Source organism: Carcharodon carcharias, chromosome 2 (assembly GCF_017639515.1).
Source record: "Carcharodon carcharias isolate sCarCar2 chromosome 2, sCarCar2.pri, whole genome shotgun sequence".
Lineage (NCBI taxonomy): Eukaryota > Metazoa > Chordata > Chondrichthyes > Lamniformes > Lamnidae > Carcharodon > Carcharodon carcharias.
Genome location: NC_054468.1, coordinates 62,983,926 through 63,000,319, shown reverse-complemented (window position 1 = coordinate 63,000,319; position 16,394 = coordinate 62,983,926). Strand labels below are relative to the sequence as shown.

At 41.3% G+C, this 16,394-nt stretch overlaps 1 protein-coding gene across 3 annotated transcripts in view; it reads left to right on the top strand.

Annotated features, from left to right (window-relative positions):
- smc4 (structural maintenance of chromosomes 4) overlaps positions 1-15,683 on the top strand; it is a 76,848-nt gene extending 61,165 nt beyond the window's left edge. For all 3 annotated transcript variants that reach the window (XM_041216656.1, XM_041216663.1, XM_041216648.1), the window contains 5 exons: positions 8,646-8,819; positions 9,614-9,793; positions 9,906-10,138; positions 13,138-13,321; positions 15,202-15,683. In XM_041216656.1, the coding sequence (XP_041072590.1) occupies positions 8,646-8,819; positions 9,614-9,793; positions 9,906-10,138; positions 13,138-13,321; positions 15,202-15,372 (942 nt within the window). In that variant the 3' untranslated portion in view covers positions 15,373-15,683. The remainder of the gene's footprint in view (positions 1-8,645; positions 8,820-9,613; positions 9,794-9,905; positions 10,139-13,137; positions 13,322-15,201) is intronic.
- The last annotated feature ends 711 nt before the right edge of the window (positions 15,684-16,394 follow it).

The window sequence follows — 16,394 nt, the reverse complement described above, 5'->3', positions numbered from 1 at the left end:
ACCTCATGGCCCAGCATATCCCCCACTCTACCATTACCATCAAGACAGGGGATCAACCCTGGTTCAATGAGGAGTGCAGGAGGGCATGCCAGGAGCAGCACCAACCTAAAAATGAGGTGTCAACCTGGCGAAGCTATAACACAGGACTACTTGCATTAGTAGCAAGTGATAGACCGAGCTAAGTGATCCCACAACCAAAGAGTCAGATCTAAGCTCTGCAGTCCTGTCACATCCAGTTGTAAATGATGGTAGACAAACAAATTATTGGAGGAGGAGGCTCCACAAATATTCCCATCCTCAATGATGGAGGAGCCCAGCACATCAGTGCAAAAGATAAGGCTGAAGTATTTGCAACAATCTTCAGCCAGAAGTGTTAAGTGGATGATCCATCTCAGCCTCCTGGGGAAGTCCCCAGCATCACAGATGCTATTCTTCAGCCAATTCAATTCACTCCACATGATATCAAGAAACGGCTGAAGGCACTGGATACTACAAAGGCTATGGGCCCTGACAATATTCCGCAATATTACTGAAGGCTTGTACTCCAGAACTTGCGCACCCCTAGCCAAGCTGTTCCAGCACAGCTACAACGCTGGCATCTCCCCAACTATGTGGAAAACTGCCCAGATATGTCCAATACACACAAAGCAGGACAAATCCAACTCAGCCAATTATCGCTCCATTAGTCTACTCTCTATCATCAGTAAAGTAATGGAACAGGTCATCAACAGTGCTATCAAGCGGCACTTGCTTAGCAATAATCTGTTCACTAACACCCAGTTTGGATTCTGCCAGGGCCACCCAGCTCCTGACCTCATTACAGCCTTGATTCAAAGATGGACAAAAGAGCTAAGCTGCCAAGGTGAAGTGAGAGTGACTGCCCTTGACATCAAGGCCATATTTGACCTAGTGTGGCATCAAGGAGCACTAGCAAAACTGAAGTCAATGGGAATCGGCGGGGGTTGGGGGGGGAAGCCCTCCACTGGTTGGAGTCATACCTAGCACAAATGAGGATGATTGTGGTTGTTGGATGTCAGTTATCTGAGCTCCACGACATCACTGCAGGAGTTCCTCAGAGTAGTGTCCTTGGCCCAACCATCTTCAGCTGCTTCATCAATGACCTTCCTTTCATCATAAGGTCAAGAGTGAGGATGTTCGCTGAAGATTGCACAATGTTCAGCACCATTCGTGACTCCTCAGATACTGAAGCAGTCCATGTCCAAATGCAGCAAGACCTGGTCAATATCCAGGCTTGGGCTGAGAAGTGGCAAGTAACATTTCACGCCACACAAGTGTCAGGCAATGACCACTTCCAACAAGAGAGAACCCAATCATTGCCCCCCTGATGTTCAATGGCATTACCATCACTGAATCCCCACGATTAACATCCTGGGGGGGTTACCATTGACCAGAAACTGAACTGGACTAGCCATATAAATACTGTGGCTACAAGAGCAGGTCAGAGCTAAGAATCGTGCGATGAGTAACTCACCTCCTGACTCCCCAAAGTCTATCCACCATCTACAAAGCACAAATCAGGAATGTGATGGAGTAATCTCCGCTTGTCTGGATAAATACAACTCCCACAACACTCCAGAAGCTTGACACCGTCCAGGACAAAGTAGCCCGCTTGATTGACACCATATCCACAAACATTCACTCCCTCCACCACCAACACACAGTAACAACAAAGGTACACCATCCACAAGATGCACTGCAGGAATTCACCAAGACTCCTTTGACTGCACCTTCCAAACCCACGACTGCTACCATCGAGGAGGACAAGGGCAACAGATAGATGGGAATACCACCAACTCAAAGTCCTGTCCCTTCTCTCTATTCATTCACTGTCGCTGGGCCAAAATCCTGGTACTCCCTTTCTAACAGCAATGTGGGTGTACCGCATGAACTGCAGCAGCTCACCACCACCTTCTCAAGGGCAACTAGAGATGGGCAATAAATGCTGGCCCAGACATTGAAGTCCACATCCTATGAATGAATTTTTAAAAAACAGTACATTTTACTCTCTTGGTTCCCTCAGAAGCTGCTGAAACCCAGTCTAGCGGCCATGTCCTTTGGTCCTTGGCCAACTCGGCCTGTAGCTCTTCTGAAGTCCAGCACCCAGAGTGCTTCCTCCAAGTGGTGTCCAACATGGAGGAGTACTGCCATCAGCTAGGGAGGCGTCGTACGTAGCAATCAGCAGGAGGTTTCTTTGGCAATGTTTAACCTGATGCCATGAGACTTCATGGGGGCTGGAGTCAGATGTTGAGAACTCCCAGGGCAATTCCCTTCCAACTTTTATACCACTGTGCCGCCACCTCTGCTGGGTCTATCCTGCCAGTGGGACAGACCATACCCAGGGGCGGTGCTGGTGGTATCTTGGCCATGACCTGTAAAATGTGATTCCGTGAGTATGATTATGTCAGGCTGTTGCTTGACTACTCTGAGACAGCTCTCCCCATTTTGGATGTGGACAGGGCTGGGTTTGACATTGCTGTTGCCATTTCCGGGGCCTAGGTCGATGTCGGGTGGTCTGTCCGGTTTCATTGCTTTTTATTGACTTTTTAGCAGTTTAATACAACTGAGTGGCTTGCAGGCCCATTTCAGAGGGTACTCAAGAGTCAACTACATTACTGTGGATCTGGAGTCACATGTAAGCGAGATGAGGGTGGCAGATTTCCTTCCCTCAGAGGGACATCAGTGAACCAGATGTTTTTTTACAACAATCAACAATGGTTTCATGGTCATTAGACCTTTAATTCTAGATTTTTATTGATTTCAAAATCCACCATCTACCAACTTCGAACCCGAGTCACCAGAGCATTAGCCTGGGTCTCTGGATTACCAGTCCAGTGACAATACTACTACACCACTGCCTCCCTCAAATGAGGCATTGGCCATTATTAGTCAACAATAGATTTATATAGTGTCATTAATGTAGAATCATGTCCCAAGATGCTTAATCAGACAAAATGAACATGAGACAGAACAAGATATTAGGGTGACCAAAAACTAGATCAGACTTGGGCTTTAAGGAGACCTTGAAGGAAGATTTAGGGAGTGAAGCCTGGAATGAGAGGTTTACACAGAGGCTGTCAGTGGAGAAGCAAAGGGAGGGTCATGAACTTAAGTCTTTTTACTATATATTAATGACTTGGTTGAAAGGAGAGAGTTGTATATCCCAAGCTTTCGGGTGACATTTAAATTGGGAGTTGTGAACAAAATGTTCTAAGAAGGTCTAGTCAAGGCATTTAAAATACTACGTTGATTAAGTAGAAACAGAGAAACCGTCTCCTTTTGCTAAGGAATTCAAAATAAGCGGGGAATATTATTAAAATTAGAGCTAGGAATGAATCAGGCAGCACTGTGCATTCCTCAAAAGGCAATGAATTTTGGATCAATTGAAACTTTCAAGGCCAAGATTGATACATTTTTCTTACTCTCTATCCTTTGTTACCCTTATGTAAAGGTGCATAAATGGAGTTGAGGTCAGATCGGCCTAACAGGCTGCACAGATTGTTCCGTCCAGTTATTCTTGGCCTATTCCAGTGATAGGGACTTGAATAAGAACAGGAGTAGCCCATTCAGCCACACAAAATGAGGCCTCAGTTGGTTTAACAATGGCTAATCAATGAAGAATTTACTGCTTTTAGAGTCTAGTTTGCTTACTTGGAGTATAAAGCACAAAAGGCAGTAAAATACGAGGACTGGAGAGCAGCTAATGTGGTTCTGCTATTTAAGAAGGGTTGTAGAGATAAGCCAGGGAACTACATACCAGTGAGTCTCATGTCAGTGGTAGGGAAACAATTGGAGAAAATTCTGAAGGACAAAATCTATCTCCATTTGGAAAGGCAAGGTTTGATCAGGGATAGTCAGCATGGCTTTGTCAGAGGGAGGTCATGCCTAACAAATTTGATTGAAATTTTTGAGGAGGTGACCAGGTGTGTAGATGAGGATAGTGCAGTTGATGTAATTTTATATGGATTTCAGCAAAGCCTTTGACAAGGTCCCACATGGGAGACTTATAAAGAAGGCAAATGCACATGGGATACAGGGTAATTTGATGAGGTGGATTCAAAAGTGGCTTAGCTGTAGGAGGCAGAGGATGATGACAGAAGGATGCTTTAGTGACTGGAAGCCTATGTCCAGTGGCGTACCACATGAATCTGTGCTGGGTTCCCTATTATTCGTCATTTATATAAACGACATAGGTGACTATGTGGGGGCTAGGATTAGTAAATTTGCGGATGACACAAAGATTGGCCAGGTAGTTAACATGAGGTTGAGGGTCTTGGACTACAGGAAGATATAGACGGGGTGGTTAAATGGGCAGATAAGTAGCAGATGGAATTTAATATTGAAAAGTGTGAGTTGATACACTTTGGAAGGAGTAATTTGACAAGGAAGTATTCAATGAATGGCATGACTCTAGAAAGTTCTGAGGAACAAAGGGACCTTGACGTGTATGTCCATAAATCTCTGAAGGCAGAGGGGCATGTTAGTGGGGTGGTGAAAAAGGCATATGGGACACTTGCCTTTATCAGTCGAGACATAGATTACAAAAGTAGGGAGGTCATGTTGGAGTTGTATAGAACCTTGGTGAGGCCACTGCTGGAGTACTGTGTGCAGTTCTGGTTGCCACATTACAGGAAGGATGTGATTGCGTTGGAGGGGGTGCAGAAGAGATTCACCAGGATGTTGCCTGGGATGAAACATTTAAGTTATGAAGAGAAGTTGGATAAACTTGGGTTGTTTTAGTTGGAGCGGAGAAGACTGAGGGGCGACCTGATTGAGGTGTACAAGATTGAGGGGCATGGATAGGGAGCAGCTGTTCCCCTTAGTTGAAGGGTCAGTCACGAGGGGACACAAGTTCAAGGTGAAGCGCAGGAGCTTTTGGGAGGATGTGAGGAAAAACTTTGTTACCCAGATGGTGGTGACAGTCTGGAATGCACTGCCTGGGAGGGTGGTGGAGGCGGGTTGCCTCACATCCTTTAAAAAGTACCTGGATAAGCACTTGGCACCTCATAACATTCAAGGCCATGGCCAAGTGCTGGTAAATGGGATTAGGTAGGTCAGGTGTTTCTCACGTGTCGGTGCGGATTCGATGGGCCAAAGGGCCTCTTCTGCACTGTTATTCTATATCTGGGTGACTAACCTCCTAGATTATTGTTATGAACAATGAGGAAAGAGAAAAATGCATATCTTGGCTTTCTTAAGGCAGGTAAAATTCCAGAACAAGAGTGTCTACTAGACTTCCCTCATCCCCAATCTTTGTGACAGGCATGTATTCCATCTAAGAGATCCCTCAGGTGAATATCACTTGGCCTGGTGGCTCTAATTTCTGGTTCTTATTTCTATCAAAACGATATGTTCATATGCATTATTAGTTTCACCATCAGGTTCTAACATCTTCAAGAGTCGAGACCCTCATTTAATATTTCTGCCGTACCCAATGAGCCCTTCATAACCTGTACTTGAGCAACCGCCAGTGTCCCAGTACAGTCTTTGATTGCTTTCTGACTTTACACATAAAGTATAAGAGATTTCTCCATTACTTCCACAATTGTCTGCAACCTCTTTTCCATTATCTTTTTCAGCTCCATTTTCTTTAGCTGTTTTCCTTGTGCTTAACTGTTTGGTTGAAAATGACAAGCCTTTAATTAGTAGAAACATTTTGGATTTGCATCTTATTTGCCCTGATCAGTCAGCCACAATTAAATGCATTCCCTGATCCACCATACAGGGATAGAGCCTTCAGTCTTTTGAGTCTGTTGCGCCACTTTGGTGGTGGTGGGACTAAAAAAAAAAATTCTCTTTGAGAATGTGATTTTGTTTTCCCTGTTACCCTTGAGTGTTTGGGGAAATTTATTTAAAGATAAGGAATTTGGAGTGGGATGTATCTATCATTGGGATTGAGAGAGAGGAGATGTAATAAATCAAAGGGTAACACCGCGGTACTAGAGCAGGGTAGCAATTTAGATAGATAACCAGAGTGTGGCAGGAAGGAACAGAGTACAAACTTGAGTGCACCAGCAGATAAAGCCAGAGATTGCAAAAATACAAAAAAGACAGAGTTAAAAGTTCTGTATCTGAATGCACACAGCATTCTTAACACACGGGATGAATTGTTAGCACAGAAATAAATATATATGGCCTGATAGCCATTACAGAGACATAGTTGCAGGGTAACCAAGGCTGCGACCTGAATAATGAAGGGTATTTGACATTTTGGGAAGATAGGAGGCTAGGAAAAGATAGTGGGGTAACTCTGTTAATGAAGGATGTCATTAGTACAGTGGTGAGAGATGACCTTAGCCCAAAATAGCAAGATGTAGAATCAGTTTGGGTAGAGATGAGAAACAGGAAAGGTAAGAGGCCCCTTTTGAGAGCAGTTTAAAGGGCTCCTAGTAGCAGTTACACTGTAGGACAGAGTATACAGGAAGAAATAAATGGGGTGTATAAGAAAGGTACCGCAATAATCATGGGTGAGTTTAATCTACATGTAGATTGGGCGAAGCAGATTGACAATGGTAGCCTGTAAAATGAGTTCATAGAATATAAGTGGGGCAATTTCTTAGAGCAGTAGATTCTAGAGCCAAACAGGAAACAGGCTATTCTAGACCTGTTATTGAGCAATGTGACAGGATTATTCACTAACCTCGTGGTAAAGGAGCCTTAAGATGACAGCAATCATACCATGATAGAATTTCATGTTCAGTTTGAAGAGGAGAGTTGTGGGTCTAAGACTAGTGTTTTGAACCTGAATAAAGGTAATTATAAGGGTATGAAAGCAGAACTAGTTAAAGTGAACTGGAAAACCAGGTTAAAAGGTAGGACATAGGATAGGAAAGTAAGTTGTCTCGAGGAAATGAGAGTCTGTAAAGGGATATTGACAGGATAAGTGAGCGGTCAAAAATTTGGCACATGAGGTATAATGTGGGGAAAATGTGAACTTGTCCATTTTGGCACGTAGAATAGAAAAGCAGTCTACTATTTAAATGGAAGAGATTGCAAAACTTGGCGGTACAGAGGAATCTGGCTGTCCTGGTACATGAATCACAAAAAATTATTACGCAGGTACAACTGATTAGGAAAGCAAATGGAATGTTGGTGTTAATTGCAAGGGGAATGGAATATAAAAGTTGGGAACTTTTACTGCAGCTGTACAGGGTATTGGTGAGACCACATCTGGAATACTGTGTATGTTTTGGTCCCCTTATTTTAAGATACAATTGCAGTACAGAGAAGGTTCCCTTGACTCTTTCTGAGATGAAGGGCTAATCCTATGAAGAAAGGTTGAACAGGTTGGACCTATACCCATTGGAGTTTAGAAGAACGAGAGGTGATCTTATTGAAGCATAAGATCCTGAGCTTGATAGGGTAGATACAGGGAAGATGTTTCCACTTGTGGGGGAAGACTAGAACTAGGAGAGACAGTTTAAAAATAAGGGGTCTCCCTTTTAAGACTGAGATGAGGAGAATTTTTTTCTGAGGGTCGTTACTATGTGGAATTCTCTTCCCTAGAAAGCAGTGGAAACTGGATCATTGAATTTATTCATGGCAAAGTTAGACAGATTTTTGATATACAAGGGAGTTGAGACGTTTTGGGGGGTGCAGATAGTAAAGTGGAGTTGAAACTATAACCCCAAAGCCATGAATTTATTGAATGGTGGAGCAGGCTCGAGGGGCTGAATAGCCTATTCCTGTTTCTGAGTCCCAAAACAGTTATAAGGAGAAATATATATTCAATATAAAGCTCTCAAAACCTTCCCATGTCACAAGCAGTTGGTTCTTGCAGATTATATGTGAGTGGAACTTTTTTGTGTTCAGTGATAATGATTAATTTTTGAAAGACCAAAACAACTTCATCAGTTTGGTTTATTTTTTTAAGTGTATGTATGTGGGATGTGACATGGAACAGTGTCAGCTCTGTAAAGCTGCATTTTTTGAGTTTTATTACTAGCAAAAGTTTATTTAAAATCAACTTCTGTTGCAGCCAAGTGAATTGAGGTAAGTTTTGCAATCCATTTTTCCAATATAAAAATACAAAAAATGAAAGAGCAGAGTAAAATAATGTATTGATCATTAGGCATGGGCCTTTATGTTATCAGGGTTCAAAGTTTAACAGACATTAGAGTTTATTCATTGTGTGGATGAGATGTGGCACTGGACTATTCATACATCTTGTCATTTTACATCTTAATTCGGTTAGTTGTTTTGAGTTCCTTAGCTAGTAGCTGCTATGAGACCTATCCTATCCTCTGAAAAACTAATTACAATTCACAAATCAACCGTTCCATATACAAATTTAAATCATTTGGCTGGACCATTGAATATAAACTTTGTGAATACTTATGTACACGTAGTCAAGTAACTTCATGATCAAAAGTTAATATTTTACTAAGTATTTGTTCAGGGTATGCACTTTTCCCAGCTTTTCAGTTTGACCAGTGAAGATTAGCTTTCCAGCTAGTTAAAAGTCCCATCTTCAGCATTTTACCATTGGTTGAATTAAGTTGTTGCTAACTAAAAAGGTAAATGAGCATGATTAGTAGGGTGGCTGAAATACTTGACTGCTAGCTGGTATGATTTTAAAAATCCTTTTGTGTCATATATTTAACATTTCCTTTTACTATTTCACATAGGAATCATTAGTAACAGTGACTGAGGAACATAATTGTTTATTTCAAGAGCTGAAAGCAATTCAGGAAGAACAGCAAGCACTTCAAAAAGAAACTCTCAATATACGACTGAAGTTGGAACAGATAGACGGGCACATTGCAGAGCACCAATCAAAGATCAAATTCTGGCAAAGAGAAGTAAGGGTGATCAAACAGAAATTCTCTCAGGATAGTTAAACTCCCCTAATGGATGAGTTTATTCAATGATTAGCTGAGCCATACAGACTAGGAAGGGGCCAGGCTTCATTTATTGTCTGTGCTAACTTTGCTGATTCAGCTGGGACTACTGACAAGATGTTATGGTGGCCTCTTTACCCGGATTAGGAAGACAAGCAAAGTGACTAAAATTCCTGTTCTTGATTTATATCCAGCCATTCTTTTATGTGCCTGGTGGGGAATGTCTGTTGAGACTTTGGTTATAAAGCCAACTACAATGAAGCTCCTGCCAGCACTTAATGTCAAGTCTCATACTAGAAAAATATTCAATTTGATGAGATTTCAAATGGTGTCCAGTGAGAGATGCTGCCAACAAATCACAGCCTTGCCTTTTCTCATAAGGATACCATAGTTAATTTGACTGCTTTTAATTCTCTGAAATAATAAATGAATATTGCAACTAAAAAGAGAGGGGTGAATATCAAACAAAAAAGTTAGTTTGCTGAACTGACCTGACTATTCTCTGACATTGTCAGCTAAAATATCAACTCTCCTCATCCTGGTCTCCTAGAACAGATTGGATGACAGTAAGCATATCCTATGGAGGATAGATTTTTTTCCCCCTGCCATTTATTTAAAATGCCTGTAGTAAAAATCTGCTCAGTTAAATAACTGACCAGGAATCATTTCACCATTTTTGATTTTGGGACACTTATAGAAGTGAATGTAAACTAAAACATTACAATGAATTTTAAAACTTTGTAATTTAATCCCAGGTATCAAAACTTTCTTTACATCCTGTTGACAAACCAGCAGATGAACTTCCAGAATTGAGTGAGGAAGATCTAATGGAAATCAAAAATCCAGATGATATAAATAATCAGATTGCATTACTAGAGGCTAAATGTCTGGAAATGAAACCAAACTTAGGTTCTATTGCAGAATATAAAAAAAAAGTAAGTTCAAGAATATTTGGTTACATTGCAGTGATTTCTTCATTGGTTATATTTGAACTGTTCTTGTATGAGACCTAAAGATTGCCATACACAATGTGATAATCGTCTGCAGGAAGAGTTATACCTACGCCGTGTGGCAGAGCTGGATGAAATCACTAATGAACGGGATATGTTTAGACGTGCCTTTGAAGACTTGAGAAAACAACGTCTTAATGAATTCATGGCTGGGTTTAATATGATCACCAATAAGTTGAAAGAGAATTACCAAATGCTTACACTGGGTGGGGATGCTGAGCTGGAGTTGGTGGACAGTCTGGATCCCTTCTCTGAAGGAATTATGTTCAGGTAGGAAACCAATTTTCTCTGAAAGAACTGTGTGCAGTTTAAATAACTGCATTGTGGAGTCAAAAGTAGGATCTTCAGTCAAAAGAGAGATTTATTCATATTTTGTTGTCATTCAGCTAACCTATCTGAACTGTAACTGCTAATTATATTATCACTAAGTGTTTGCTCTACTCACTGATCTTTCCATGTTGTTGAGCAGAATAGAGCTGCATACTGACTGACTAACTACAAGAGTAAAAAAAAAACAAAAAAACTGCGGATGCTGGAAATCCAAAACAAAAACAGAATTACCTGGAAAAACTCAGCAGGTCTGGCAGCATCGGCGGAGAAGAAAAGAGTTGACGTTTCGAGTCCTCATGACCCTTCGACAGAACTTGAGTTCGAGTCCAGGAAAGAGCTGAAATATAAGCTGGTTTAAGGTGTGTGTGTGGGGGGCGGAGAGATAGAGAGACAGAGAGGTGGAGGGGGTTGGTGTGGTTGTAGCGACAAACAAGCAGTGATAGAAGCAGATCATCAAAAGATGTCAACAACAATAGTACAATAGAACACATAGGTGTTAAAGTTAAAGTTGGTGATATTATCTAAACGAATGTGCTAATTAAGAATGGATGGTAGGGCACTCAAGGTATAGCTCTAGTGGGTTTTTTTTTTATATAATGGAAATAGGTGGGAAAAGGAAAATCTTTATAATTTATTGGGAAAAAAAAAAGAAGGGGGAAACAGAAAGGGGGTGGGGATGGGGGAGGGGACTCACGACCTAAAGTTGTTGAATTCAATATTCAGTCCGGAAGGCTGTAAAGTCCCTAGTCGGAAGATGAGGTGTTGTTCCTCCAGTTTGCGTTGGGCTTCACTGGAACAATGCAGCAAGCCAAGGACAGACATGTGGGTATGGGTACCCGCATGGGCCCCAGCTATGCCTGTCTCTTTATGGGGTATGTGGAACATTCCTTGTTGCAGTCCTACTCCGGCCCCCTTCCACAACTCTTTCTCCGGTACATCGATGATTATTTCGGTGCTGCTTCATGCTCTCGTCAGGACTTGGAAAAATTTATTAATTTTGCTTCCAATCTCCACCCCTCCATCATTTTCACGTGGTCCATCTCTGACACTTCCCTTACCTTCCTTGACCTCTCTGTCTCAATCTCTGGTGATAGACTGTCCACCAATATCCATTACAAACCCACCGACACCCACAGCTATCTCGACTACAGCTCCTCACACCCCACTTCCTGTAAGGACTCCATCCCATTCTCTCAGTTCCTTCGCCTCCGTCGCATCTGTTCCGATGATGCTACATTCAAAAACAGTTCCTCTGACATGTCCTCCTTCTTCCTTAACCGAGGTTTTCCACCCACGGTCGTTGACAGGGCCCTCAACCGTGTCCGGCCCATCTCCCGCGCATCCGCCCTCACTCCTTCTCCTCCCTCCCAGAAACATGATAGGGTCCCCCTTGTCCTCACTTATCACCCCACCAGCCTCCGCATTCAAAGGATCATCCTCCGCCATTTCCGCCAACTCCAGCATGATGCCACTACCAAACACATCTTCCCTTCACCCCCCTTATCGGCATTCCGTAGGGATCGCTCCCTCCGGGACACCCTGGTCCACTCCTCCATCACCCCCTACTCCTCAACCCCCTCCTATGGCACAACCCCTTGCCCACGCAAAAGATGCAACACCTGCCCCTTCACTTCCTCTCTCCTCACCGTCCAAGGACCCAAACACTCCTTTCAAGTGAAGCAGCATTTCACTTGCATTTCCCCCAACTTAGTCTACTGCATTCGTTGCTCCCAATGTGGTCTCCTCTACATTGGAGAGACCAAACGTAAACTGGGCGACCGCTTTGCAGAACACCTGCGGTCTGTCCGCAAGAATGACCCAAACCTCCCTGTCGCTTGCCATTTTAACACTCCACCCTGCTCTCTTGCCCACATGTCTGTCCTTGGCTTGCTGCATTGTTCCAGTGAAGCCCAACGCAAACTGGAGGAACAACACCTCATCTTCCGACTAGGGACTTTACAGCCTTCCGGACTGAATATTGAATTCAACAACTTTAGGTCGTGAGTCCCCTCCCCCATCCCCACCCCCTTTCTGTTTCCCCCTTCTTTTTTTTCCCAATAAATTATAAAGATTTTCCTTTTCCCACCTATTTCCATTATATAAAAAAAAACCCACTAGAGCTATACCTTGAGTGCCCTACCATCCATTCTTAATTAGCACATTCGTTTAGATAATATCACCAACTTTAACTTTAACACCTATGTGTTCTATTGTACTATTGTTGTTGACATCTTTTGATGATCTGCTTCTATCACTGCTTGTTTGTCGCTACAACCACACCAACCCCCTCCACCTCTCTGTCTCTCTATCTCTCCGCCCCCCACACACACACCTTAAACCAGCTTATATTTCAGCTCTTTCCTGGACTCGAACTCAAGTTCTGTCGAAGGGTCATGAGGACTCGAAACGTCAACTCTTTTCTTCTCCGCCGATGCTGCCAGACCTGCTGAGTTTTTCCAGGTAATTCTGTTTTTGTTTTTAACTACAAGAGTGACTGGTTTGGCAACCAGTGGGAAAGTTCCTTCAGTGTAAGATGAAGGAAAGTAGATATTGTCATTTTAGAACAAGCTGCTGACTAAAATTAAAATGCCAGTGAGTTAAGGAACTAATGCTGAAAGGTGAAAATTGTATCTGTCACATCCCACTAAAATCCTGCTTTAAATAAAACCATGGGTCAATGATGGAGGGAGGTGGGGGCAGAGATGGTTGCACCTGATATACAAAACAAACAAACTGTTGATTTTTTTTAAACCATTTTCCCCACACCTGCCCCTTGACTTAGGCAATTTTAGTGACATCTGATCTCTTTATTGGAACCAGGCTTGTACAGAAAATAAATGACTGTGATAAGCTGAATAGGTTTGGATTTGAGAAAAAAATGCTTTAGATAGCAGATTTAATTAATTTTTTAATGACTATTAATGAAAACTCTTTTCTAGTGTACGTCCGCCAAAGAAAAGCTGGAAAAAAATTTTCAATATTTCAGGTGGAGAGAAGACTCTTAGTTCTCTGGCTCTGGTTTTTGCACTTCACCATTACAAGCCTACTCCTTTGTACTTTATGGATGAAATTGATGCAGCCCTGGATTTTAGAAATGTTTCAATTGTTGCTCATTATATCTATGTAAGTATACAGCAGAAGTGTGTTTGTGTGTAAAAGAATAAATCTTAAACAATGCATACAATAAGAACAGTGGGAAAACTGCAAACATTATTCATAACCAGTAAGAACTAATAGTTAAAAATACACCAGCTTAAGTGAAAACATCAGAAACAGAAGTAGGTCTCTCAAGACTTCTCTCCCATTCGTAAGAAACCATATACCTGAAGTCACATTATAAATTTGATAAATTTTATATTTGAAGCTGCTTAAAATAATAACTTCTGTAACTGTCAGTATAATATAATAGAAATGTAACAATGTTTCCAGTGCATTTTTTAAATCACTCCATTTAGTAATGAATGTGGTTGGGAAAAGAAAATGAATGAACAAGCTTGCATTAATATAATGCCTTTAGCAATATCCCAAAGCACTTTAAAACAATTGAAACACTTCTGTTTAGTGTTATAATGTAGGAAACAGTCATCACTTTTGCACACAGCAAGTTACACAAATAGCAATGAAACAAATGACCAGATTGTCTAAGCGTTTAGTTAAGTGGTAAATGTTGGGCAAGACACTAAGGAGAACTCCCTTGCTAATCAAGTTGTACCATGGAATGTTTTTGTGTCTAGCTTAAGGTAGATGGGGCTGATGTAGGATATTGGGAGTGCGGGGGGTTTGATAAGGGCAAAAAATGTAAGAACTGGGAGAAGGTAATGAACCTGCAACGTCTCTTTGTTGCATTCGTAAATAATTGAAAACCAAAGGAAACTGTAAAATAATATTGATTAGTTTAGTAATCCACCTATATCCATGCCAGTATCAGGCAGGATTTCAGTGAAAACTGCAATTGACTTCCAGATGCACCATTGACACACAAGCTGTGTAGAACGGTATCCAAATTTTAAAGTAATGCCAATGGATATATTATAGACCAAGTTCTTTTTTTTAAAAAAGGCCACAATGGAAATCAGAAAACGTTTGTGATGCATAATCATTGAATCCTCAGTCAAGAAGTGGTAATACATGCTGTTTACAGTGCCATATGCAGACATAATTGGGTTGATTCTAGTTGTTGCATTAGGGAACTGGTGAGAAAGAACTGTTCTATCTAAATTCAGCCAAATTACTGAGATCAATCTTCCTGCTCATGTGCCTTCTAAAATGTGTTCATGTATCTGTGGTTCCAAGACTGTAGTCAACAGTGTCAACCTGGGTCAGTGCCAACAGTGGTCAGCCTTACTTTAACGCATGTTGGCAATATTTCTCAATTAAAAGTTATAGAAAATGGAAGAATCCAGATGGTGCAATGGGGTGCTGCCTGACTTTTCCACTGGTACAGTGTTGGAGTAGAAGGAATTTAAATCTCTCTTGTTTGTGCTTTACTTAATGGGAGCATCAGTTGCTAATGGAGGAGTGTCCTGTTCTTAATGATGTCCCTCACTGATTGAATTTTCACAACAGGATTGGAATTTTTAGGTAATTTACATTAATTGAGATGATTAGTTAGCCATCCTTGTTCATTGGTAAAACCTGGAGCGCTAGACCATCTACTTCAGATGGAGCTGTAAGTTAGTGCACAATTGGTCCTAGTTTGGTTAGCAGTAGAAAACCTAACTCCAGTAATAGGCTGCAGAGTTAAAGTTGATTAAATGCTGGTGCAATTCTCCTGTATACAATTGTGCCTTTGTTAGCCTGCACTTTTGGTTAAATAGTGTATCCCTAACAGGAGACTGCATACAAGGCAAACAAACCACTTGAATGAATCTCAATTGTTTGGTTTCCATGCTTGTCAGACAACTGGCTGACCAACAGCAGGTGTAATTTATGCACCTCAAGTTGATGTTTATAGTCTTTCAGCAAATTTCTGTCTTAATAGAGTTTACTGTTTCTTTCCTTAGGAACAGACCAAAAATGCTCAATTCATCATAATTTCTTTGAGGAACAATATGTTTGAAATTGCTGATAGGTTGGTTGGAATCTACAAGACCCACAATACAACAAAGAGCGTTGCAACCAACCCCAAAGTCATCAGTCTTCAAGCGCTTCCTGAAGTAATCAGTACAGCTTGAGTCTAATTGATAGAAATGCTATCAGCTTTTTTAATAGATTGATTTTTTTAAAAATAAATTATGCTTCTGACCTTTTTTATGCCACCACCTTTATGGGAGTTCATTACAACATAAAGTGGTAGTGTAAACCCTCTGGCATGAGCATGGAATTTAGTTTCTAAGCTTCTTGCAATGTTACTCCTTATACATAACCCAAATTCTAATAGATATTATTTTTACTGTATACATTTTGTATGTGAGCAGGATAAATACTGTTTTAATGTACTATAGATAGCTGAATACTTTTTATATTAAAAATCATTGTCAAAACACTTCACTGCATTGTTGTCAATTTTTCAGAGTTTTCACCTACAAATGATTAGGGTTGCCTTGTCATCTTCCCTAATAACTAGAAATTTCAGCCAGCTTTTGGGGTAGGAGATGCAGTATTATCAAATGAGATATCAAGTGGGCTAGGAGTGGCCTATTGGATGAAACAGCAGTTAATCAAAGGTTGGGAAGGGAGTGTGGCAGCCAATGAGTGGATTGGAATGCCAAATGCAGCCAGTGGTGCATGAACAGAAATGAGCCAGTAGGGAACTTTACTGCAACCCCAACTTGTTGTTCAGTGGATGAGTGTGGAGGCTGAAGGAGAGAGCTATATGAGTACTTGGTTTTTAGATGGGGGTTACAAAGCTTTTTGCACATTTTGTTCAAATTCTGGCAATTCCACTGCTGGGATTCCAATAATGAAGGTGGTGCTTCAGTTTGTTCATTTGGTTGGTGGGTGTTGGTATATTGGAATCTGGATTAGGGTGTGAACGGTTACTCAATGGTGAGGTTTGGAGCTGACTGAACTTGGTTGAGGGGAATTGATAACACTATCACTTGGTAAATGCATATTTGCTGGCCTGATGCTGACTTTTATTTGAATTCCTCTTTTGCAATTTATTTTTTATCCCTATAGCATTTATCTATTTTGTGGTTTTCTCTTTGGGGAATTACATAAATGAGAGTTTTCAAGCAAGAAATGCATCACTTAT